At 35.4% G+C, this 27,823-nt stretch overlaps 1 protein-coding gene across 7 annotated transcripts in view; it reads left to right on the forward strand.

Moving 5' to 3' along the window:
• Positions 1-27,823, forward strand: part of UCHL3 (ubiquitin C-terminal hydrolase L3) — a 112,039-nt gene that overhangs the window by 72,723 nt on the left and 11,493 nt on the right. For 5 of the 7 annotated variants that reach the window (XM_070239884.1, XM_070239883.1, XM_070239886.1 and 2 more), the window contains exons 3-5: positions 2,577-2,733; positions 3,110-3,195; positions 5,014-5,061. In XM_070239884.1, the coding sequence (XP_070095985.1) occupies positions 2,577-2,733; positions 3,110-3,195; positions 5,014-5,061 (291 nt within the window). Of the gene's footprint in view, positions 1-2,576; positions 2,734-3,109; positions 3,196-5,013; positions 5,062-23,391; positions 23,584-27,823 lie in introns of all 7 variants that reach the window. The other 2 variants (XM_005601275.4, XM_014732133.3) reach the window with 1 other exon arrangement.

Raw genomic sequence — 27,823 nt, forward strand, 5'->3', positions numbered from 1 at the left:
TGGTTACTAAAATAAGCCAATAGTTAGCTATTCCAAGACCCTGACCATAGGAAAAAGTGGAAAAACATCAGCCACTTAAAGCTTAAGCTTTCTTAGTTGGTATGATACAAATGTGAGTTTATGATCTGAATTGGAAATTTCCCAAACCATTGATTTTTAGGCCTATCCTTTTTTTCTTTTAAAGAATAAATGGGATTTGAGCTCCTTCATTTAGTGGGTCATCAGTATTAAAAAAAAAAAAAAGAAAAAGCATGTTGGGGCCTGCCCCATGGTTAAGTTTGCATGCTCTGCTTTGGCGGCCTGGGGTTTCGCAGATTCGCATCCTGGGTGTGGACATGGTACTGCTCATCAGGCCGTGCTGAGGTGATGTCCCACATGGCAGAACTGGAAGGACCTACAACTAGAGAGTGTAACTGTGTACTGGGGGGCTTTGGGGAGAAGAAGAAGAAAAAGGAGAAAGAAGATTGGCAACAGATGTTAGCTGAGGTGCCAATCTTTAAAAAAAAAAAAGCGTATTATCCTTATCAATAGGACTTCTTCATTTAGTGGATCACCATTACTGAAAAGTACCTCATTGTGCCTATTGCTAGAAAGAACACAATTCTAAAGTATTTATATAAGTATTTCTACTTACTTATGTAAGGAAAGAATATAGTGGCACCTGCCACTTTGTGATGTCTCTTACAATTTGGTAGATCCTCATTTCAGCTCATAAGTGACATATTAAAGACACTCGAAGGATGTCTAGTGGATATTTTAGAGATACAAAGTGTTTTAGTCTCTGTTCTAATTTATAAACTGATTGTTGTTGCACATAGCTTAAGCATTCTGATAGCAAAAGAACTGTCACAGATTCCTTATTACCCTTTAAAGTTAGTTATGGTGTTTTATTTATTTATCTATTTATTTGAGGAAGATTAGCCCTGAGCTAACATCTGCTGCCAATCCTTCTCTTTTTTTTTGCTGAGGAAGACTGGCCATGAGCTAACATCCGTGCCCATCTTCCTCTGCTTTATGTGTGGATGCCTACCACAGCATGGCTTGCCAAGTGGTGCCATGTCCGCACCCGGGATCCAAACCAGCAAACCCCGGGCCACTGATGCAGAATTTGCGCACTTAACTGCTGCACCACCAGGCCAGCCTGGCCCCTAGTTATGGTGTTTTAAATGTGTGGTTTATAGTAGTGCCTACCAGCCAATGAATCATACATGAAGAGGCTATAAATCTCTTTCTTTCTTTTTGTTATCTCTTGACCATGGGTTTTCACTTCAGTCTGCCATAATATCTTTTCCTTTTTTGCTATACTTGCTTTGTATCGTTTTAGGATTTTTTTCTAAATAGTAATTCTTGAAAAGCTTTCAAATCTCACTTTGCTGTGTCAGCAAGGAACATTGATATTAAACAACAACAAACTAAACTGTAGACCCATGTAAACATTTCAGCATAAGACCTTACTATATTGAACCTTTAACAGTTTTTTTATCAGTTGGACCTATAGGAATGAATTAATGGTTCAGAGTTTATTCTGAAAATCTTACTTAAAAATTTGATTTAGAAGCACATTCATAAAAATTACTTTTTAGGGCATAGATGCATTTGTTGTTAGAAGCAGCTTCTTAATTATGGGTTTTCTGTAGATATCATTTGTTTCCTTTATTGCAAGGATGAGCAAACGTTTTCTCTAAAGGGTCAGATAGTAAATATTTTTAACTCTACAGGCCTTACAGTCTCTGTTACAACTATTCAGCTTGGCCTTCCAGCATGAAAACAGCCATGGACAATACAAAAATAAAACTTTACTTATGAAAACAGGCAGTTGGCCAGATTTGCCCTGAAGGCTGTGGTTTGCTGACTCCCTACTCTATCGGAATCTGAAAATTATGGGAAACCAATAAACAAAACAATACAATCATCTTTCTACTCTCCCTCTCCTCCTTCTCATTATTTAACCTCTTTATTATTTTTAAGCTTTTTTTACAATTAGCAAAATGAGGCACAAAGACCTTAAGTAACTTACCAGTCACTCAGCTAATAATGGCAGAGCCAGGATGTGGGCTCAGGCAGTCAGATGGAGAACCCACGCTTTTGACATTCATTATTGTACCATATTGTTTTTACAACTAGTTGTTATAAGTAAGGGTGAATGTCTGTTATGAATATCATATGCTTATAAATACAGCGTGAATTTTGTTAACATAGTGTGATTTAACAATATAGAAATGCAAAAAATAGAAAGTAAAAACCCTCCGGTAATCTTTTGTCCCAGAGATAATCTCTAAGTTTTTGTATACCCTTTCAGACTTTTTGATGCATATGTAAATATCTTAAAAACATAAGTGAGAATCATATTAATATATACTGACCTATAACTACTCTGTAATAATGGACAGATTTCTAAGTCAGAATATATAAATCTACTTTATTCTTTTTAAAATGCTTTATAGTATTGCATTACGATATGCCATCATGTGTTAACCAAATCCCCATTGATGGAATTTAGAATTTTTCCAGTTTTGTGTTTGAGTCCTTTTTAATGTATTCTTTTCACATGTAGACTATTGACTTTTTTTTAATAGTATGAAGTATTCAGAACGGAAGAGGAGGAAAAAATAAAATCTCAGGGACAAGATGTTACATCATCAGTATATTTCATGAAGCAAACAATCAGCAATGCCTGTGGAACAATTGGACTGATCCATGCTATTGCCAACAATAAAGACAAGATGCACTTTGGTAAATAATTTTTCGTGCCTGCTACTTTCCTTCCCTAAGGTATAAGTTAACTTATTGAGCAGTAGGTGGTGCTCTAGTTCTTTCTTTCAACGTATTATATAAAGCATTTTCCTCCCTTCTCTTTTTTATAATGGGAATGTATATACTGTTAGAAGAAATAGTAATCCTTTACCTTCTTTTATATTTTTGATGAACAGAGATTTAACAAGCGAATGAGTCACTTAAGCCATATCATTTATCCCAATATTCTCATATTTCTAACCTCCCAGTGAAAGGATTTTATCTGAAAAGTAGTTAGCATACGTCTAGTGTTTTCGTATGTCAGTCTCTTTGAGATATCAAGTTTTTTCACTTTTATCTTCTTTAATGTTCTCAGAATCTGGATCAACCTTGAAAAAATTCCTGGAGGAGTCTGTGTCCATGAGCCCTGAAGAACGAGCCAGATACCTGGAGAACTATGACGTCGGTACCTTCTTTCTGTCTTGATCTCACACGTGGGCAAAGTTTTGTGAAGTTGTAGATTATATTTGGAGGTTTGTCTTGAAACTGTAGTGTTGAGCGATTATGAATTTGATCATACCATTAAAAAAGGCCTTTTGTATTTTTCAGGTAACATTATCTGAAATATCCATAAATGTTGATAAATTGCCACTTTTTTTCTATGTCCAGAGTTGAATGAGAGAAAAAAAAGCAGACTGATTTACAAATTTATAAAATGTCTTTTGATTTCTTACCATTCCCTTTCTATAATAAATATATGCCTGGCAACAATCCTGTGTGTCTTTCACTGGGAATTTGGAACAAGGCTAAAAGCCAATGGCAAAAACAAGGGTTTAAACATAGATATTAGACTGTACTCTAGCTATTTTATCAGTGTAATAATATTTTTGCATGTGGGAAGACACAGCTCACATAATCTAGTTTTAAATGATTGTATTATCTCACAGAATTGTTTTAGAATGGTATTTAAATTTTTTAGTTTTTTAAATAAATTCTTCTCTTGGAGGCTTTTTACCTTTTAGTAACACTGTTAAGAAGATTGTGAGTTCTTTGCAATTAGAACAATATGGTGTGCAAATTATTTGGCTAGAACAATGCCTTATGCAGAGTTTGTGCCCAATAAATTCATTAATTTGATTATGTTGTGTTAACATTCTAATATACTTTATTTAAATTATTTTTTCTTTTTAAAACCTTCAGATTTCATAAGACATCTTTATTTTACATAAAAACAAAATAAACAACATAAAAGTCACCAGTAATCCCACCAATGAGAGGTAGCCACCATTAACATTCTTTATAGGAGTATAATGTATCTACACAATTTTTTAAAACAAAAATTTGATCATACTGTAATACTGTTTTATAACTTCCTTTTTTCACTTAACACAAACATATTACATGCCAGTAAGTATATATTTGACATTATCATTTAATGGCTGCATAGCTTTCCATTGTATAGTATTTTGTTTAACCAATAACTTCTTGTCAGAAATTCAATATTTTTCCCCTCTTTAAAAAAAACTATAAGGTATATCATTATAGCTAAATCTTTGCAAACATCCTTAACTGTGTACAATTATGTACAGGTATACATAAATATATAAACTCCTAGAATAGAAATTGCTGGATCAAACAGTTTGCATGTTTTTAAGGCTCTGATACTTACTGCCAAATTGCCATTCATAGAGGTTGTACTTTCACCCGTAATTTACTACTTTGCCCATTTCTCTTCATCTTTGCTAATAGTAGGTATTGTAAGAGCATTTTTTTTTTAATTCAGGAAACTAAAATCTCTAGCTTCTGATAAGTGCATGCTTTTTGCTCCACGTTTCTAAACTGCTGACTGAAGCTGCATGATTAAGCATAAATACAGCCAGAGCTGCTGAGGAGCATGTAACCTGGAGAAACAGATGAGATAAGCTGCTTCAGTCTCTATCTGTGAGATGCTTACTTTATTCTAGTCTCAGGTGAATAAAGTGTTAAATGTTAGTTCTAACAATTAAACAAGTTAAATGGCTCCCACTTACACCTGGAAATTACAAATAATGAGAAATTCAGTTTCCTGAGTCTTCAGAGATTTGTGGGTTGGAAAGTACAGCAATTCATTGGTTACTCAGAAATCACTGTTAAACATTTAGTATTATACTGTTCCTAAATTTCCTCCAATTTGTTGTTTCTTAACAAGGCTTTAGATGTTAAAATTTAGCATTGTCGTTTTCATTTAAAAAGTTGGATATAGTTGTTTTTTCCTATTAATACCTTCTATTCTTATTACAGGCTATTCGAGTTACTCACGAGACCAGTGCCCATGAAGGTCAGACTGAGGTATTTCACATTTTTCAAAACTTTTCTTGCCATTTGTAAATTTAACCATAGTGTTATCATATGACATGTAGTTTTAAAAACTTACTTGGGCTTTTCTTTTCCTTCGAGGGAATTTGCTTATGTAAAAGTGGTCATGAAGTAGCACAGGAACATGTTTTGACAAACCGTTAACCTGCACTTTGATGTTGGCCGTCTCAGTTTCTGTAATCGTTTAGACAGATTGCGGATTGTGTGTGGTTTGCTTTTGCTAGCAGGTGATCTGCATCTTCCCTATCAGATTCCTTTGATTTGCAAGTATTTTGAGAAAAATACCTGCCCTATAATACAGGTAGATAGCCTGGAGGATGTTCAAGAGTCTTTATCACGTCCAGCTTCCAAAAGCTGCGTCATTCTCTTTGCTCAGTAATTCTGTTCTGGGGCACCGTGGTGATGTTTACCATCTTTACTCTCTTAGCTAGTTCTTCGGCTAGGTCACTTCTCCTGTTCTCTTGCCTCTTTTTTTCATTCTATTGGTTTCCCTCTTTCCCTCCTTCCATTTCTTCTTTTCTTTCCCTTCAAACCTCATTCTCCCAGTCTTGTGGGAAGTTTATCGGAAGGTATTTCAGTCAAAATAAGTCGAATTTGGGGCCTGCCCCGTAGCCGAGTGGTTAAGTTCGTGCACTCTGCTTCAGTGGCCCAGGGTTTCGCCAGTTCCGATCCTGGACACGGACATGGCACCACTCGTCAGGTCACACTGAGGCGGCGTCCCACATGCCACAACTAGAAGGACCCACAGCTAAAAATATACAACTATGTACCAGGGGGCTTTGGGGAGAAAAAGGAAAAATTAAAAAAATCTTTAAAAAAAAAAGGTAGAATTTAATTAAAATCATTCACTGTATTTATAACACATTTAAATGTCAAACACCAAAGAATTAGAGATTTTCTTCTTTCTTATCTCATGTGTGACTTGAAACCGTATTTTTAATGTACGGAGATAATGTTGCCTTCATGCTTTAAAAATACCTGATTTAAAAACACTGATCTTAAATATTCCCACTATCTTCAAAAAAAAATTTTTTAAGGACAAAACAATTTGATGCTATGATATAACTGCAGTTTTTCATAGATTAAACTCGACAACTGTGAATGTTTATAATAAAACCATTCTTTCTCTCTCTCTCTCAGATTGGAAATTAATGAAATGCTCTGTTTTATGTATTGCTATATATGATCCTGAGCATATTCTTGATCTTCACTATGGTTTGCTTTTTTGTTTATAAATTTATAGTGTTAAAATTAGCAGTGATGATGATCAGCATGAGATTATTGTAAAATATGAAAATAATTATTTATAATAAAGCAATTAAATGCTTTAGTACATGTTTACTTTAAGAAAACTGTCTTTGCGATACCTCTTCTTGCCTCTTTTTCGGCACTTTATCCAAATTATGGCTTAATATCGCTTTTTAGATGATGTTCACATCTCTTTTTCCCAGACCTAAACTCTTGTTTTTTCTAATCTTAGATGCCTGTTAGACATCACCTGAATGACTACTGATATTTTGGAAGAAGCGGTCCTTGTTTGAGTTTATCTTTTGTCTTAAACTTTTTCTTACCTGTTTTTCCCCTCTTTCTTATAATGCCACCATACGTTTTCCTCACCATCACTAATCTAATATAAATTTGTTTAACTTCTTGCCTGGAAGATCAGCTTCTTATGGAGATTCTCAGTCTTTAATCTTTATTCTAATTCTCATTCATTTTTACACGGTTCTGCTGGATTACCTGTCCTGAAATGGCACCTGAATCATTTGGCTGCTCACATTTTTCTAGGGGTTCCCTAAGTGAGTCTCATGGTGAGGTGGAGGCAGAAGTTAGGATTTTCTGGATAGCATTTTCAAACTATACTCCCACAAAAATTAATCTCTTCTCCTGCTTTTGCATCTCCCAGAGTTGAGAATCACTGCTAGAGTGAGCTGTATTTTTTATATATATTATAGCTCTAAAGTTTTTTTGGGGTGAAGAAAAGTGTCTGAGAACTGTTCGTCAAGCATATGCAATAAATTTCAGCCTCTTTAGCCTAGCTGTATTCAAGGTTTTCCTAACCCTTGTCTTTCTAACTTTTCACCAGTGTTTTCTCTTTAAATATCCCTCACTTTATTGTTGCTATGCTTTACCTCTTGCAATTCCCACTTTCTCTCTCTTTTTTTTTAAAGATTTTATTTTTTTCCTTTTTCTCCCCAAAGCCCCCCAGTACATAGTTGTATATTTTTCCTTGTGGGTCCTTCTAGTTGTGGCATGTGGGACGCTGCCTCAGCGTGGTTTGATGAGCAGTGCCATGTCCGCGCCCAGGATTTGAACCAACGAAACACTGGGCCACCTGCAGCGGAGCGTGCTAACTTAACCACTCAGCCACGGGGCCAGCCCCCCCACTTTCTAAAACTATTCCTTCCCTCAATCTCTGCTTTTCTTAGTTTTGCCCATCCTTCAAGATTTTGCTTAAATACCCGTAAGCTTTTGCATGAAGCAGCCCATCCCTTCTATGGACTCTTTTATGTGACTCCAACTATTTGCATTTTAGCTGTTTATTTTATATTCTTTTTCATTTATTTAAGATGTATATTTTTTCAAATTTTAACAGCTCTGAAATTAGGATGTATCTTTCAGTCAATGTCATAATTTACTTGGTGGTATCCCCTTAGTGGTACATAAAATAGTACATCTTATAACCAGCGGTGCCTTAGATTTGATGAAATGTGGTGTCATATCTTCCCTACTGTGGCTCTTAGAGCTAAGACTGGTGTCTGATTCATTTGGGCATGCTCCAAAGTATATAACACTGTTCCTTGCACATAGGCACGATGCGTATTTATTAATTCACCAGAATTAACTCAGAACTATCCTAAGTGGTGTAAGAAGTAGAAAAAAAAGGCTAAACCCTCGTTTTCTGTAGTTCCCTGAGTAAACAAAACATAGCCATTAGCCACTGTTCTTCAGTAGGCACTGTTAACATTTTGGGGAGGGTTCAGTTCTTTGTTACATGTGGCTGTTTTGTACATTTCAGGGTGAAATATAGATTATTGTATTCAAGTCACTATATGTTAGCGACTCTCAGTCACTGAGAAAACAAAAACTCATGCCATACATTTCCAGTCCAATATCAACCAGCTTAAAACTTCACCAGGGACTGTTTTTGTGATCATCTCATTTCCAGTTCATCTACCATCTATGGGCTTAAGAGTCTTGACGTATTGTCTCCATTGCTCTCTATATTCTAGCACATTGGTGTTTGTCAGTTCCTACAAACCACCTAGATCTTTTCCATTTGTATTAGTCTGCTTGGGCTGCCATACCACAATACCACAGACTGAGTGACTTGAACAACAGAAATTAATTTTTTCACGGTTCTGGAGGCTATGAATATCAAAGTGCCATCAAGATTGATTGCTGGTAAGGCCTGTCTTCCTGATTTGTAGACAGGTGCCTTCTCGTTTTATCCTCTCGTGGCTTTTCCTCTGGGCATGTGGAGAGTGAGAGAAATCTCTGGTGTCTCTTCCTCTTCATATGAGAACACCAGTCTATCAGATTAGGGCCCTATCCTTATGACCACATTTTACCTTAAATACCTCCTTAAAATCCCTCTCTCTGAATACAGTCACATTTGGGTTTAGGGCTTCAAAATATGAATTTGAGGGGAACACAGTTCAGCCCATAACACCATCTTTGTGCTTTCTAACAAGCCAGTACTCTTCCAGATATACTCCCCTCTTTGCATATGTGGTCCCTTCTCATCCTTTAGGTCTCACCTTGAAAGTCGTTTTTCAGAGAGACTTTCTTTCATCACTGTTAAGTAGGTCCACCTCTGTGAATATTCTGTCATAAAATCCTGTTTATTTTCTTCCTGGCACTTTTTAATAATCTACAGCTTTGTTTTTTTGTTTGTTTATTTATTCTGTTTGTTTACAAGACTGTGAGTCCCATGAGGGCATGGGCCTTTTTTGTCACATTCACCTTGAATCTCCAGGACAGTGCTTGGCACATATAGGCATTTATGAGAAATTACGTAGTACAAAAGTAAGGAGCACAGGATGTAGGTTGTATACTGTCTCCATTGTTTAGTAGCCTGGGCAAGATACTTTCCTCAGCATAAAATGAAGATAATAGCATCTACCTTATGGGATTGCTGTGAAGATTAGTGAGTTAATCATATAAAGTGCTTAGAATAGTGCCTGGCATTTTAATGGACCTTCAGTAAATATTAGGTGGTAAATTTTATTTTACTAGGCATTCAGAAAAATGAATATGAATGGCAGGGGATGAAGTTGAAATAATAGGGTGAAGCCAGATCAATGGGAGGCTTGGATTTTGTAGACAACGAGGAGCCACCAAAGATGGTGTGTTTAGTGTTCAGCATATTGAGTTTAGGGTGAGTTTATGGGTCATCTGTGTAGAAGTTGGGTATGGAGTCTAAAGCTCTGGGGAGATATCTGCAGTCTTTTGTATTTGGGTAGTAGTTAGAACCTTGAGAATTCTCTAGAGGGAGAGAATAGTGGTGTACGCCAATAAATCCCTGGGGCACGTAGGTGTTAAAGGAGTGGGGAGAGGAAGAAGAGCCAGTAATAACAGTGCAGCAGTAATGGCAGTTGTCGCTGACATCGCTGACACTCTCTGACAGAACCTTTTCATGGGAATGGAGTAGGCAGGAGCCTATTGCATGCAGAGATTTGTAGACTAGATGAGAAATTAGTAAGGTGAGCCACCAAAATACAGTAGTCTTTTTAGAAGATTGGCTGTGGCATGCTGCCATAGAGTAATTGTTTATTTGTATGTTTTTTCCCATCCCACCATGCTTGTTCCACAGACTTTGGCTAATCCAGAAATTTGGACAGTAGCCCCACCTCACTTATGCTTCATTAACCTATACCAAAATTTATTGCTTTCATTTGTCACTTAAGATGGGGAGGATAGAACAACAGCAGTGGGATATTAGGAAATTAAATTGTTTTTTAAATTATGAACAAATATCAGTGGTAGAATAATGGAAGCAAATATGCAAGTCAAATGTGAAGGCAAGAAAAAAAAAATCCAAAAGGGTATTTTATTTGCTTTCAGACTCCACTTTTATTTCAAATTGACACTTATCTAAAAAGTAATTTTTAAAGTTTGTGATTTATCCATGTTAATCCAGGAGCCAGCCTAGATATGAGTAGAAATCTGCTGATGATTTATTGTTTTTTTAACTTTTTACGGAATGATTAAATTTATTATACTGCTCAGGACTCTCCATTGCAAATTTATAGTAATAATGAAAAATAATAGAAACTGGCATGATTGTTTTATTTATATTTTTAAATAAATATACCGGTATGGAAAATACAGCAAATAATGCTTTTAGCGTTTATGTTGATTTACTTTGAATCTTTTTTGAGTTCATTTTTAAAATGATCAAGATCAAACAATTTTGTGGGAACTTTTTTCTTAACATTTTTTCAAGAACATTTTCTTGTTTCGTTAAAACCTCTTCATAAATAGTTCTTCATGGCTGTATACTCTCATGTGAATGTACCATAATTTACTTGCCAGTTTCCTTAACTTTTGATGTTTAGATTGTTTTCAGTTTTTCAAGGTAAAAATGTAACTTCATTGAATATCTTTGTTTATCCATTTATTCATTCTAGGTTCTTTCTTTAAGAGAGTTTCTTATAGGTAGAATTACCTTGAGTCAAAGGGATGAACATTTCTAAGGTTCTTGTGACAGAATGTGAAAATGTCTTTCTTTCCTTTGGTCAATCAGGTAACCTGTGTGAGCACCTCCTATGTCAGGTACTGTGCTAGGAGCTACATATACAAAGATGAATCGTACAGAGTTTGTGTCTTCAAGGATCTTTTACTTCAGTGGAGAGAGCCTCAAAAATAGTCCTTGCCAGCATTGAATTCTATTTTTAAATTTTGGCTTTTTTGATACAGGGAAATAATATGTTTGACTGCTAATGATCATTCAAAGATCTTTTGTAAAAATTTATGAAATGAATTTAAATTGTGGAATTAATTTGTAATTACGCCGCATAACGACGATTTGGTCAGCGATGAACTGCATATCCAACAGGGGTCCCGTAGGATTAGTACCGCGTCGTCTAGGTGTGTGGGAGGCTGTACCACCTAGGTTTGTGTAAGTGCACTCTAATGGTCACACGACGACGAAATTGCCTAATGATGCATTGCTCGGGATGTATCACCGTTGTTAAGCAATGCATGCCTATATTTTACAATGAAATATGTAATCTATTTTGGTTTGTGTTGTCCTATAAGAAAAAGTTTGTTTGACTATTGGGTAAGCAATGGGTAAATTCTGATTTCAAGTATATATTCATATATCTTTATACAGAATTTAAACATAAACTATGCACATGTATATATATAGTTGGCTTTTTTGGTCCAATCCAGACTGTCAGTGGCGGGCGGAAAAAGTGTCAAGTTTCACTTTCATTAGATGTATAAGTGTAGTTTGCATGGCTTCCTTTTACTCTGAAGTATAGTTTTTAGTTGTTTTTATTTATTTATTTTTTTGAGGAAGATTAGCCCTGAGCTAATATCCCCCACCAATCCTCCTCTTTTAGCTGAGGAAGACTGACCCTGAGCTAACATCTGTGCCCAACTTCCTCTGTTTTATATGTGAGATGCCTGTCACAGCATGGCTTGATAAGTGGTATATAGGTCTGTGCCCACAATCTGAACCAGCGAACCTCAGGCCATTGAAGCAGAGCATGCAAACTTAACCACTACTCCACTGTGCTGGCCCCTAGTTTTTAGTTATTTTGATTGTGAGAATTACAAGGAGTTAAGATTACTCACATTTGTTTTCCTTCTTCTTTAGAGATTTATTTTCTTCTTTCCTTGACTTTTAAAGAACTGAAGGTATTAGGAAGAAACTTCTTGCATAATGTACAACTTAAGTTCCTGATTATCTTGGAACAATCAGATGGAAACAGTAAATGGGACTGTGATGAAAATGTATCATGCATTTTAAGCTGTATAGTCCAGTTTTGTCAAGAAAGCTGAAATTACAACTTTCTGATCTTTCCTTTTTTTTCATTTACTTTCCATACTCCATTTTCTTTTTTCCATTCCAACAAGACTTAAGATAGATCTTTTTTGGGCATCTTCATTTTCTTTCACTCTTAAAATTGAGAAAAGTTCTGGAACTTCCATCCTAGCTCCTTATACTTTTGCCTTTCTCTTCTGTCTTTGTTTTTTATTTTATTTTTTTAATTTTATTTATTTTTTTTCCGAGGAAGATTAGCCCTGAGCTAACTACCGCCAGTCCTCCTCTTTTTGCTGAGGAATCCTGGCCCTGAGCTAACATCCATGCCCATCTTCCTTTACTTTATATGTGGGACGCCTACCACAGCATGGCATGCCAAGCAGTGCCATGTCGGCACCTGGGATCTGAACCAGTGAACCCCGGGCCGCCGAGAAGAGGAACGTGCGCACTTAACCGCTGTGCCACCGGGCCGGCCCCTGTCTTTGTTTTTATTGTTGTCATTTCTTCCGCATATCAGTCCCCGAATAGAGGCATGTTTAGAGAGTATGAGTGGAGTTGAACAGGACAGCTGAGTTTGAAGGAGGGAGTGCAAATTAGGATTAGTCATAGTGGGGAAAATATTATTGAAATAGTTATTTTTGTCCCTCTATTTTCAAGCACTGACACTGTGTCTCTATGTATGTAGTCAGTTATTCTTTATCAAATATTACTAAAAAAATAAATGATATATAAATTGATTAAATTAGTTGTGGAAAGGGTAAGAATTTGGTTGTTACTCCTGCCTGTTTACACTTTTTTTCCCCCCTTTTTTAGGTTAACAAGTGTTTTGTCCGAAAATGGATCAAAATAGATTTTTAAATTCTTTCTTTCTTCAGCTTTTTCTTCTTTTGGTTGTTTTTACCCCCACTATCAGTTTACTCTTCCAGGTCTGACTAGATGTAACTCTTCTGTCTAAAAATGTCTTCAGCAATAACGATAAAGTGGAGGTTGTGTTTGGGGATGGTGGGTTTTTCTGTTTGTTTTGTTTTAAACCACAGCTTTCCAAAACAGAGGGTTATGTTAGGATTTAAGATTTTTTTATTTGTAGTAAATGAGAATCTTATTTGTGGCTACTCTCAAATTGTAAAAAAAAAAAAAAAGAATTTCTTGGATTTAGTTTGGTCAGCTTAACAATGGTAAGCTTGAGTTTAATGTAACATGTAGAGATATAGGTCGTTATATTAATAGTGATTTCTGACATGGAGAATTGTAGATGGAAGTGAGAAAACATAATTATTAAACCAGTAGGAGAAAAAAACCTTTCAAGACTATCTTGAAATTTGTGGGCATCTTGATTTATTAGAAGAGCAAAATGAAGAAATTTGCCGTTATCCAGATTTTCCGTAGAACATGTAGTGGTATTTTGTGTATTTTGATATCTAGCCCATGTTTCGCTTTGACTTCTTTGCCAACTGAACATGGATGCCCTGTAGGAAAGTTTGCATCTTTTGCATGAATCTGGTTTTACATTCCTATTTTAAATTTGAACCTTAAATTTACTGTAATCCAATGTATTGTACTGCAATTTACTTGAAAATCTACAGAAATCCATTGAGAATTAATTTATAATTTTTATTTTAAACTTTTAAAGTTTTACTTATGTGTACATATTCCCATACATGTGCACACACATGTCCTTATACATGTATACACACACATTTATAATTTTACTTCTTTTCACAGTATTTGGCAGCCTAGAGAAATTCCTAATTCTTTTCCTTTCCACGTGCCGTTTTTTAGACCCAGTAGTATTTCTAAAGTCTGAAGGAACATGCCATATTTTGAAAATAACTTAAATTTAATTGTCATGATCGAGTGCATATTTTTTCAGCAGGTCAGTAAAAGGAATCATGATTTCTAATGATCACGTAATGAGAAGCTAAAATTCTTTTAGAAAGTTGAATTTCATTCTTTTCAGTATTTTATTTCCATTTCTACCCTTTAAAGGGGAGCAGGTATTGCAAGGAAAATGCACATTGTTCTCTACTGGAGATCCACAAATATTGTAGGTTCTCAAGCCAAAAGAGTCTCAGGGCCCATCTGGTGGTGCAGTGGTTAAGTTCACACCTTCCACTTGGGCGGCCCGGGGTTCGCTGGTTTGGATCCCCCGTGTGGACCAATACTCTGCTTCTCCAGCCATGCTGTGGCAGGCGTCCCACATATAAAGTAGAGGAAGATAGGCACAGATGTTAGCTCAGGGCCAATCTTCTTCAGCAAAAAGAGGAGGATTGGCAGTGGATGTTAGCTCAGGGCTAATCTTCCTCAAAAAGAAAAAAATATGCTCACCATGAGATACTTAGCATTGCTGGAAACTCTGGGCTTCATTTTTGTGTGCTACAGTGTCAGTTTGACTACTCTTAAGTGTCGTTTATGAGTGAATACAATGGAAATTGAGGTGTTATCAGTTTCTAAATATTCTCATCTTCTTAGTTCTCACTGCTTTTGAAAGTATGTCTGCTATCTTATTATAGTGATGGTTACCATTTCCTGAATGCATCTTACGTGGTGAGCATTATACTAAGTACTGTATGTACCATACTCTGATCTTCTCAATTCGTTAAGGTAGATATTACCCCATTTTACAGACTGGAAGACTAAGAAGTTACTAACTTGTCCAGGGTCACACAGCTAGTAAGTACTGCCCATGCTCTTAAGGCAACAAAATGTTTAGATAAATCAAAATTGCTAAAACAAATAAAAATCAAGAAAGTGAGGTTTTTAAAATTAAAAATTTTTTGTCCTAAAAACAGAGTTAGACATGGCTATTAATTTAATGCAAATATGTAATGAATTACAAATGACTCTTCATAGTTGTGCTGAATACTTTGTCCGTCGTTGCCCTTATATCTAAGTTAGCTCTTATTCAGGAGCAGATTTTTCCTTAAAATAAACATAAAGTCTTACCCATAAACCAACCACAGTCTTTTGGTAATCATGTTATGTATATTTTGGAAAACAGTAATTATTTTAAGTATCTACCAGCTAATGATCCCTTTATGTTCAGGAAATTACATGGTTATAATGATATTTTTCTTAATAACAGGATGCTCATTTAAATGAGAAAATGTTTTGGATGTAAGCCAAAATCTACTTACTTTATTTTAGCGTTTTAGAATAATTTAGATTTAAGCGCTAAGAAACCTACCAAACTCTTGATTTCTTAATAGAGAAATACTTTTAGGCTGAGCCTTTGCCCACTTTTTAAAAGGTCTGTATTATTTCTTTTTAACCTTTACAGCGTTTCTAATTCTTTGGTTGTTAAATAGTTGAAAGGGTAATCTCTTCATTTTTCATACACGTAGAGACATGTACGTTAGCTGAATGAACAGTAATTTGGCTTTTTAGAATGATACACTCCCTCCCTGCCACCTTTTTATTGAAGGTTTGAATCATTTCTTTTTAGCCATCATGGCATTTCTAATTTTTTGGTTATTATTAAACAGTTTAAAGAGTGGTTTACTCTTTTTTTCACATACAAAGTGACATGCACTGTAAAGGAAAAGTAATTTGTCCTTGTAGGATCTGGGTATTTTGTTTTTTGGGTTTTTTTGAACAAGTTATAAGTTTGAAAAATACAAAGATTTGAATTGTTTGGGGAATGTAGACAGGGATAGTAATAGATTTGCCTCTATGAATCAGTTGAATTATTGACACTTGATGGGTGGGTGGCTTTGTGTGTAATGAAAACAGTGAAATTGGAGCCAGGAGTCATGGGTTCTGCCTCTGGCTTTGACAGTCGCTAGTTATATGGCTCTGGGCAAATCAACTAAGTCCCTGTTCTTCTAAAAACCCCAACACTTGTGTGATGTTTATGGACTGTATTCATGTAGGTCACTCTGTGTTTTTGTTTGTTTGTTTTTTAACTCTGAGAGCATTTAAGTCAGAATCAGAATGTTTAAAAATCTCTTGAAATGAATATCTATCCTTAATTCCTTCATGCAAAAATAATTTATTAAATTCCTTAGAGTTCTTTCTGAAGAGCAAAATGTTTAATCTGCTTTTAAAATTCCCAGTGTTTCTGGAAAGCCTCTTCTAGGTTTTTCTAAACTATAATGAAGAGATAGGTGTATATTACATGTAACGTGCTATGTATGAAGACACATTATATTGTTGCAGTACCCACATAGTAAGAAAAGAGGGTACAGGTTCAGTGTTAATGTTCTGGCAAACATTGATGTTATTAATAATTTTAATGAAATACATAATTTTTAGCAATTTTGGATTCCAGTACCAGAACTGAAAAACTGAGGAAGTGAGTTCTTTACTCAGACACTCTAGAAAGTGAGCTCTTTATTAAGACTCTTCTGAAAGACTCAAGAATAAACTGTAGATATTTGATCTTTTCCAGTTAGTATGGAAAACAATGTGAAAAATTGGATATTTTGTCTCAAGATGCAGCTCACAGTTTAAATTTTCATATTTGAAAGCAAGGCTAACTTAGTTACTTAAGCAATTGCGTTGACAGCTAACACTGTGAAAATTTTGAAGTTTGGTGTTTGTGTCTTTGATCTTTGTAATTCTAAGAAGAAAGCCTACGAATTTTAAGATTCCTTGATAGTCGACTGCATATCAAAGTGCTTTCATCTCTTGAAATGGTATTACTAGAAAGTCTTTTCCTGAATTATATAAAATTGCACTGGAATTGAAAATATATATGATACATACTTTTATGTCTGTATTATGAGTTAAATTATTTTTACAAATTGTACAGTTGGAGAAAATATGTATGGTGTACATTTAACATTACGAGACACGGAGACAGAAAACCTTTCTGGGAGAAGGGAACAGATAAAACCACTCCTTTGGGGGAAAGGCAGGAAACTCCTCTGAGAGAAATCAATGGAGGAGAGAAGGGTCCCTTAGAAAACCTTGTCCTTGATGTCTAAGGACAAACAGCCTACATATGTGGAGGCTGAACAAGATTAACAAAGAATGCCTCAACCTTCTCACCGTTAGACCAGCAAGCACCCATAAACAAGTGTCGAAGCAGTCAGGTGGGCTAAGAACATGGAGAGAGACCTCTGAGGCATAAGCTCTGTGAAAAAGCTGAAAGCTTGAGCGGAACAAGAACATTGAAAGAGAAAGCATCCAGCAACCCTGCTCCTACCCCAAGCACAAGGTAACGAGAGATGAATTTTAAGCTGGTGAGTTGCTGAGGGTAACGATGGCCAAAACAAAACCCAAATAGCACAACTCCTAACTAGATTGACTCAACTCCACACACTAAAGGCCTAGCAGAAGAAGAGGCATGCCAGTTGTCAGGCATAAATATCATTTATCTCAGTCTCTGTGCTCCTACACAAGATGTGTGGCTTTTAAACAAAAATTATAAGACAAAGAAGAAGGCAAGAAAAAAACAGCACACTGCCATGAGACAAAGCAATTAACAGAATAAGACTCAGATGTGATCTATATGTTGGAACTGTCAGATGCAATTTAAAATAACTATGATTAATATGTTAAAGACTCAAGTAAAAAGGTGGGCAACATGTACCAACAAATATCAACAGAGGGTTGGAAACTGTAAGAAAGAATCAAATGGAAATGCTAATCATGAAAAACATGGTACTAGAGATGAAGACTGCCTTTAATATGTTCACCAGTAGATTCAACAAAGTTGAGAAAAGAATCAGTAAATGTCAAGATAAATGGTGAAAAATTTACCCAAACTGAACCACAAAAATAAAAAATTGTGGGGAAACAAAACAACCAAAAACCCCAGAGCATCAAAGAGCTGTGGGGCAATTTCAAATGATCTAATACGTGAAAGCAGAATCCCAGAAAGAAAAGAGAGAGGTGGGAGTGAGGAGCAGGCATACAACAGAAAAAATATGTGGACAGCTCATGGCAAACTATTTTGCAAAAAATAAAGGACATCAACCACAGCTTCAGGAGAATCAGAGAGTACTATCCTCCAAAAAACACACACATACACTGAGATACGTAATATTCAAACTTCTGAAAAGCAAAGATAAATAGAAAATGTTCAATGCAGCCAGAGAAAGAGAGGCATTAGATACAGAGGAACAAAGGTGAGATTACAGCGGACGTCTCATTGAAATTATTCAAGCAAGAAAAATGGAATGCTATTTTTAAAGTGCTGAAAGAATTCAATGGAACAAAAATGCCTTTCAAAAATAAGGGAGAAATAAAGACTCTGAGAGAAACAAAAACTGAGGGAATTCGTTACTAGCTTACCTGCACTACAACGTGGATCTACTCAAAAATTGGAGGGCACTGGAAATGGAACAAGTGAAGGTAAATATAAAATAAGTTTTGTTCTTTTTAAAATTACTCTAAAAGATAATTGACTGTCTAAAGAAAAAGTAGTAACCATGTATTATAAATTTGTAGAATATATAAAAACAAAATGTGTGACAATAGTACAAAGGATGGGAGGAAGAAATTGGGGTAAGACTGCTGTAAGATTCTTATCCTCCATATGAAGTGGTGTAGTATTTGAAGGTACACTGTGACTAAAGATGTGGATTGTAAATCCTAGGACAGTTACTGAAAAGGTAAAAAGCAGTATGAACAATAAGACAATAGTACAGATAACATGGAATCATAAAAATAATCCAAAGAAAGGCAGAAAAGGAACAAAGAACAGATAGAAAAAATAGAGAACTGGCAAGATGATAGATTTTAATACAACTATATTAATAATTAAATGAAATTAATAAAATGTAAATGGCCTAAATGTAAACATACAAATTGAAGGAAAGATTATCGTATTAGTGAAAAAGCAAGACTCAAATATATGCTGTCTACAAGAAAGTCACTTTAAATATAAAGACATGGAAAGATTAAAAGAATGAGAAAAGATAACACAGTGCAAGCACCAATCAAAAGAAACCTGGAATAGCTATATTAACATTAGATGAAATAGACTTCAGAACAAGGAATATTACCAGTGATAAAGAAGGACATTACATAAGGGTAATGAGGTAAATTTACCAAGAAAACATAACATATGTATGAGTTTATGTTTGCAGCTAAAAATAGAGCCTCTAAATATATGAGGCAAATACTGATAAAACTGAAGGGAGAAGTAGACAAATCCACAATTTAAGTTGGAGATTTCAGCACTACTCTCAGTAACTGGTAGAACAAGTAGACACAGAAAATTAGTAAGAATATAGAAGACCTGAGCAGTGTTATCAAACAACTTGGCCTTACTGACGTTTGTGGAAAACTATTCAACAATAGCTGAATGTCTTTTCAAGTGCACATGGGATGTTCACCAGCATAGAACATATTCTGGATCAGAAAATAAACCTTAACAAAATTTTTAAGAAATTAAATCATACAAAGAATGTTTTCTGACCATAATGGAATTAAATTAAAAATCAGTAACAGGGGCTGGCCCCGTGGCTGAGTGGCTAAGTTGGCGTGCTCCACTTTGGCGGCCCAGGGTTTTGCTGGTTCAGATTCTGGGCACGGACATGGCACCACCCATGAGGTCATGCTGAGGTGGCATCCCACGTGCCACAACTAGAAAGACACACAGCTGAAAACATACAATTATGTACTGGGGGGCTTTGGGGAGAAAAAGGAAAAATTTAAAAAAATAAAAATAAAAAAATCAGTAACAGAAAAAATATCTGGAAAATCCCCAAATATTTAGAAGTTAAATAACACACTTCTAAGAGCTCATGGATCAAAGAGGTCACAAAGGATATTAAAAAACATTTTGAATTGAGTGGAAAATTTAATAATGTATCAAAATTTACAAGTTGCAATTAAAGCAAGGATTAGAGAAAAATCTATAACATTAAATGCTTATAGTAGAAAAGAAAAAGCAGGGGCTAGAGAAAAATCTATAGCATTAAATGCTTATGGTAGAAAAGAAAAAAGGCTTCAAGTCGATGGCCTAAGTTTTTACCTGAAGGTAGCAAAAGAAGAGCAAGCAGAAGGAAGAAATAATCAAGAAAAAAGTGAAAAATCAATCAAATCATTATTGTACTGGAGGTCCTAGCCAATAGAGTAAGGCAAAGAAAGAAATAAAAGGTATATGGATTAGAAAGGAAGAAAGAAAAATGTCTGTTCACAGAGAACATGATTTTTTAATACTGAAAACTATTTATTAAAAAACAGAGGGGCCAGCCCAGTGGCACAGTGGTTAAGTTTGCACATTCTGCTTTGCAGCCCAGGGTTTGCCGGTTCAGATCCCAGGCACAGACCTATGCACTGCTTATCAAGCCATGCTGTGGCAGGTGTCCCACATATAAAATGGAGGAAGATGGGCACAGATGTTAGCCCAGGGCCAGTCTTCCTCAGCAAAAAGTGGAGCGTTGGCAGTGCATGTTAGCTCAGGGCTAATCTTCCTTGGGGAAAGAAAAATGGGAGAAGGGGATTGTGTGTTAATGTCATAAAAGACAAAGACTGCTGGAAGTGTTCCAGGTTAAAGGATACTAAAGAGACAATGAGAAGTAAATTCAACACCTGCTCCTAGATTAGATCCTGAGGGAAAATGCTACGAAAGATGTGAATAGATCAACTGACAAAATTAAAATATGGATGAAGGATGAGACAAAAGTATTATATCTATAAAATGATGAAAGTAGTAAAAGTATTATATCAATATAAAATTATGGAAGTGATAACTTGTTATGTAAGAAAGTTCTCAGTCTTAGGAAATACTGAAGTATTTAGGAGTAAAAGGCCATGATATATGTAACATACCCTCGGATGGTTTAGGAAAATAATTATGTAGAGAGAGGAAGAGAGAGAGTGTTAGTGCAAATGATAAAGCAAATTAAGAATAAAATGTTGTAGGCAAATCTACGTGTTTCCAGTACTATTTTTGTTTCTGTAACCCTTTTTAAGTTTGAAATTTTCCCCCCCAAAACAAAAGTTTTAAAAAAGGTTCTTCAAAAGTGGCCAAAGAAGAGGGCCATCGTATTTGAAGTTGGAAATCGTTTTTCTCACAGTAAGCAACCATGAGGGATGAGGTAATGTCTGCCTCCAGAACAAAGAGCGGGTTTGCTTACTGCTTACTATAAAACGTCAGTTTCCCCAGCTCAATATTCCTCTCCTCTAATGCAGCCTGCTGTGTGTGCAGCCATCTGCCTGGCCCCCTGTGTTGCACTCATGTGAATTGACACAATCACACTGACGACCATACTCCTTGTTGTGCTATGAGTAAAGTGCTTTTTCTCTGACCCAGGAGTCTCAGGTCTTCTGCCAGCACCCGTGAAAAAGTAACAGGCTGACTTTTTAGGTTGAAAGGGTAAAATCAAATCCCAGACTTGATCGTCTAGTCTTCAGAACATGTCCTACTTCTTCCTATTTCTGTTCTTTTTCTCACGCCGTATTCTTTGCCGGGAATACCATTCCCATATCACCTGCCCAAACCTTACACGTTCTTTCGCTGTACACCTTCAGTTCTACTTTTGGCTTAGAAATCTCTCCCTCCCCAGATTCTTAGAAAATTTTTGTTTTCTCCATTACTCATTAGTTACCGCTTTCTCCCTCTCCATTTATTCCATTTCTTTCTCTTCTTCGAGCATTTCCCTTTTCCTTTTCCCCATTCTTTCCTTCCCTTTCTTCTCTTGTTTAAATTTAATCAGATTGAATATGACAAACTTCTGATTAGACTATGTCTGTGAGAACAATTCATTATATACACCTTTGTTCCCATATAGAGCCAAGTGTAGGATTCATTTATGTACCTTCACGCACCACATAAGGACATTTCAGTCAACAATGGACTGCATATATAGCAGTGGTCTCATAAGATTAGTACCATATAGCTTAGGTGTGTGGTAGGGTACGCCATCTGGGTTTGTGTAAGTAGACTCTATGAGGTTCACACAATGACAAAATCACCTAATGACATATTTCTCAGAATGTGTCCCTGTCATTAAGGGACACACGACTGTATTTCTGGTTGACTGATTCTTAATATGAGCAGCTGAAGTGTTCACCAACATGTTTTTTAAACTCTCATCAGTTAGTGTATTGTTTGCATAGATTGAAAGTACTAAATAAGGTCATAGAATTTTTAGGGTTGAAAGAGTGTTAGAAATCATTCGGGGAACACCCCTTCATTTTCCTAAAGAGGATAGGTCATGGTTAGCGAAATCCAGTATCACTAAGCAAGGACTTAATATCTGTACTTATTGCTTCATCTTACTATGGTTATAAGTGATTATAATTTTGTCGTACTGCTTTAAATTAAATTTTTTATTTCATGTACTGCTTTTACTTATTGGAGGTATAATTATAAAATTATCATTTGGATTACCGTTAATAAATTAGTTAGTGTAAGCATGTACATTCATGGAAACTTGGGTCAGATTTGGCTTTTGTGGTACAATAGTTTTCAAAAGGGCAACTCTCAAAATATCTAATTTTCAGAGGATTACTCCTATCCTCATTAAAATATGGTCTAATAAATTAGTGTTAAAATCTTTCTCTTGACCACTTAACCTATACACCATAGTGATTAGGATCTTTGGATTCTAGAACTAAATTTCCTGTGTTTGAATCCCAGCCCCGCCACTTGCTGGCAGTGTGACCTCGGTTATCTTACTTAACCTCTATGTTCTCTGATTCCTCCGTTGTAAGTGGGAATAATTATAATACCTAACTCATGGGTTACTGGGAGGTTAAATGAATTGGTACATGTGAAGTGCTTAAAAGAGTACCTGACACAAAATAAGTGATATGTGTTTTAACTGATACTATTGTTTACTAAAAGATGGCTAATAGGCCATGATAGTTTCCATTTAACTTGTCCGCTTACATAAGAGGATAGTTTATACAAGTCATCAGCTTCAGAGGGATTTATTTTACTCTTCTTTATATTTTGAAGGTTTTTCCTTTAGAGCTTATTTGCTCTAAGGAGTTCTTTTCACCAGTGCCTGTCACCATACAGTTTTCTTCTACACATTATTCTTTGTGTGTTTTGTATGTGTTAGATGTTTTGTGTGTGTTCATTTTTAAAAAACAATTTGATTTAATAAGTCCATTTTAGTGGCTTTTAAATAATCAATTCCATGAGTCTGTGCTATGCAAATGAGGATATGTAAATATTTTAGATGTGCACTTACAGAAGCTATGGTATATAACCTTATACCTTGGTTATATATTTCCACTTTACCCGCTTCTAACCAATATTCGTTTACAATCCTTTTCTAGATTATGGTTGATTAAAAGTACTAGGCCATATAAATACAAGTATGACCATACGTTGCTTTTAAGAATAAATGATCATCCAGTAACGTGGTCTAAGTAAAATGTTCTCTTTTTTAATTGTGTAGTCCTCCTCGCCATCCTCATCACAGCCTCATTCTAGCCACTGCAGAACGAAGGCCTCATCATTGTGTCACCATGCATCCCTGCCCTGGGTCAAACGTAACCATGTAGGCCCTGCAAAAGCTACCAGTCCATCTCTCCGTCTTCGTCGCTGGCGACCCTTCTTACGCCTACCATCTTTGGGTCTCCATTCTGTTGTAAGTGTAGTCAATCTTCCATCTCTTCTTCCAGTGACAAGGGCAGTCCATTTTTTTCCTTAAACTTCTTCAATCTTCAAAGTGCTGTTCTCTTGGTTCACTCAACCATTAGCTATTTCTCCCCCAATAAGATTGCAAGCATACCTCTATGCTTTGCAGTCTAGCTTGACTTTCACCAGTGCCTTGGTGAACATCCATCTTTCCACTCCATATCCTGCCAACATAAGGGTGCCTGCCTTTTGATGAGTACTGATCGACATTCATGATAATGTTTAAGTTCCTCTCTGTTATTGAAGTGAATATGTATTCTCTTACCTTTCATCTTTCCAATTTCATTTAGTTGACTTAGGTCAACAAATGCTGTGTACCTTCCAAGTTCTTTGCCATCTCTTACTTTATTTTTTTTCATGTTTCTAAATGTGTCTAAACATGACTTTAGCCTCTTGTCATGCTCTGGGGTCACTTTACTTACTCTATCCTTAATCTAATCCTTCATGGTGTAGGGTGTTTCATCTAAACTATTTTATTCCCTGAGGTGGCTCAGGTACTTGGTTTAATCTTGAACCAATCTTCCCTGCCTATTCAGTTTCTAAAGATCTTTTCTAAGTAGGAGGTGAAGATTTTCTCCTTGTGAATTGATGTAGGCTTCCCTTAAATTTTATGAATTCTCCTTCTTAGGTTGATAATATTGGCAAACTATTAAAAAGTATATTTGTTCTTGTAATCTTGCTAATTATCTTAAATGTTGAGATTGACAAAGGAATTCTGGTAATTCTCATAATTGAAATAAACTGCAGGATTAGGCAGCTATAGCTCTTGTCTTTCATATTTAGACTGTTAATAGCAATGACCGTGATTTGGTAGAGCTTACCTAGAAATGCTATATCTGAAAGATTTGGTATATGCCATGTATTTATAAGAAACTTGACACTTCTGTAAATCATCAGAACTTTTGAAGCCAGAGGAAGTCTGATTGCACATACATTTAATGCTTAAAAAAAATTAAAATTTGGCGTCAAACATTCTTTCCTCCCCCTGATTTACTCTTCTAGAGCTATGCTCAAACTATCAAGTGGAGCCTTGGCAGTTTTCCTTAAACATCTGCTTCCACCAAATATCAGTATGGTCATCAAAATAGCTTTTCATTTGTGCTGAGTATCAATAAACTAGTGTCTCTCTGTTTCATTATCCTCGTTGGGTCACAACATTTTGTCATTTTTATTCATTTATCCATTTGATATTTGTTGCTTCCCTGCTATGCCATACACAATGTTTGGCACAGTAGGAGATATAAGGTGAATTAGATGATCAGAGTAAAACTCTAATTAGGTAAATTCTTGCTTGGGCACAATTGATTCTAAATACGAATAAATTCCTTTGTACTTAAAAATAGTCTAAATATAAATGAACATGTCATTAAAATGGGCATTTCCAGTTTTCTTTCTTTTTTTTTCTTTTGAGGAAGATTGGCCCTGAGCTAACATCCGTGCCCATTTTCCTCTACTTTATATGTGGGACACCTACCACAGCACGGCATGCCCAAGCAGTGCCGCGTCTGCACCTGGGATCCGAACTGGCAAACCCTGGGCCGCCAAAGTGAAACATGCACACTTAACTGCTGCGCCACCAGGCCGGGCCCTCTTTGTTTTTATATAATGTTGATCTTTGCTTCATATTAATTACATTGCTTTTTAGCTTCATAAATATTTTCATAGCTTAGTGGTTAAGAACATGGATTCTGGAACAGCAGTGCCTAAGTTTGAAACCAGATTCTATCACTTACTAGCTGTGTGGCCTAGAGCATGCTACTTAATGCTTCTGTGCCTCAGTTTTCTTGAGAATGAAATGAGTATAACTATATTAACTACCTCATAGGATTTATATGAGAATAGTGCCTGGTATATATTTAAGTGCCATACAATTATAGATATATTAAACTATATTTTTTAATAATTCAAAACTTCTATTCAGTATTTAATTTCTGTCTAATTGATTTGTTATATCACTTTTGAATTTTTTGAGGTGATATGAAGTGTTCTAAATTAGAGAACTTTGTAAAAAATAATATATAAAAATATAGGTAAGAATGATCCAATCTATTGCTTCTGGGTTTTGCCTTTTGTTTAGTTATTTATTGGTTATTTTTTGAAATGGAAGGCTTACTAGAAATTGCTTTTTATTTATTGTTCTTGTTTTTAGTGGAATAATTTTTACACAATTGGATAATTGCAGATTTCAGACTCTCAGACTAATTGAAGTTAACCAAAGAAACAGGCTCATAATAAGTACTGAGGTTTTGTGAAAGGCTTAGAAGTTTTGAGCTTTACTTATCTTTTTAATGCTTTGAAGGCTTTTCATGCCTTCTTTAGAGTTTTATATTTTTAGTGTGCACTTTTGGATAAAAGGTACAATGATTCACAATTTTGAGCACTAGATTTAGTGATTTCTTACATTTGTGATAATATGGTATTAATATTGTAATAATACATAATGTTTATTTAGCACTTAATAATTTACAAAGTACTTGCATGCCTTTCGTTTAAACCTCAAAACAGCTAAGAAACCCAGTGCTCACAGGGATTGGGTCCATGTTCACGTCTCTGACTCTAATTGTACTGCTTTTACCTCCAGCACGGTTGTATTTGCCGACAAAATATGCAAAATAGAAGCTGTAAGATGTATTATTCTTAAGAGATGGTGTTAAAATAATTAATAGTTTTTGAATGCGTAATAGCTTAAAAGATTTAAGACACTTGATATCCTATTGGAGAATTATGTCTTAAAGTGAATAAAACAAGAGAGACCCTTTCCTCTTTGGTTAAAGAATTCTTTATAGTATTTTTGTTATAGAATTGAATTTATAGTTTGTAGAATTGCCTAGGTTTAACTTTGAAAAATTGAATTATCTTCTGGTCGTTGGTAAAATGAGGATATTGGATTGAGTGATCACTGTTTTTTATTCTCTCACCAGGAAAGTAAGGGACTTCATTATCACTATATTTAAGTATTTGGAGAAGTATCATGTTCAAGAGGGATTAGACTTTTTCTAAGATGACGGAAAATACTGGGGGATATACTTTCACCTCAATGTGAGGGATAACTAGCAAAACTGTCCAAAGATGGAATGGACTGCCTCAAAACTTACTGGCGGTTCCTTGTTGTTGGAGGGGCCACCACAAGATGGGGCTACCTGGAAAGGAGTCTGGTGTTAGAGCAACAGTGTGAAACTAGGTAACTTTGAATCCTACCAACTGTGGAATTCTTTAGTTCTCAATTGAAGTTAGGAAAAGCTAGTTTGCCACATCTGTTTATGTTGCAATTCTCTCGTTTATAATTTGAGGGAGATGATCTCTGAAGAATAATGTGAGATTAGATGAGTCACTCTATCTGTAATTGTTTCAGAAGCATTCAGTAAATCCAAGATAATAATGTTTATTCTGTACCTTTCAATTTCTGCATCTGGAAACTTCATATTACAACTAGTTAAAATTTTATAGTTACTTGAGGGTGGAAAAAAGTATAAATTCTAGAGTTAAGATACTATTGTGTTACTTACAGGATGTTAAATCACATAAAATATAATTTGACTTATGCCTCTTTAAAACTTTTGCCTCTAAAATTTGCACTTGTATTTCATAGTGATTGCATTTCATTTCAAATCATCTAGATTTAATATATAGCTAACACATATGAGTATTAACTGTGTAGTTACTGCATATTATAGACAGTGCCAGTTAATCGTATGTTGACTTTGCGTGAGTTATTTGAATGTCTAAGAGATGTAGCATATATTGCTCATGAAAATTAAATTTAGTAAGCTAAAAAACCCTAATTATAGTTTTAATTTCAAATAGTTCACTAAGAAAGCCAGAGAAAAATAGGCTACAGTTTATTGTACTTTAATTTGCTCGTATCTTCTCCTCCCCCGCCCCCCTGCCTTAATCTTTTGGGCTATTTTTTCATTTTTAAACTTTTTGAATCTAGGGTGAATAAAGGTATTTATTTTATTCTATTTGTACTGCATTATTCAAAAAATGATTTATCAAGATCAAGTCATTAAGGGAAGAACTCACTTTCTTGACGTCTTAAAATTTAACTTGAAAAGAATTTCTTTAACTCTGTTTATGCTATCATTAAATTTCAACGAATCTTTCCAGGCATTCATTTCATTCAGCAAGCACGAATTGTGCATCTACTATGTACCAGGTATTGTGCTAGGAGCTTGGGGCTTCTAAAAGGT

This window comes from Equus caballus, chromosome 17, assembly GCF_041296265.1.
Source record: "Equus caballus isolate H_3958 breed thoroughbred chromosome 17, TB-T2T, whole genome shotgun sequence".
NCBI classification, from domain to species: Eukaryota; Metazoa; Chordata; class Mammalia; order Perissodactyla; family Equidae; genus Equus; species Equus caballus.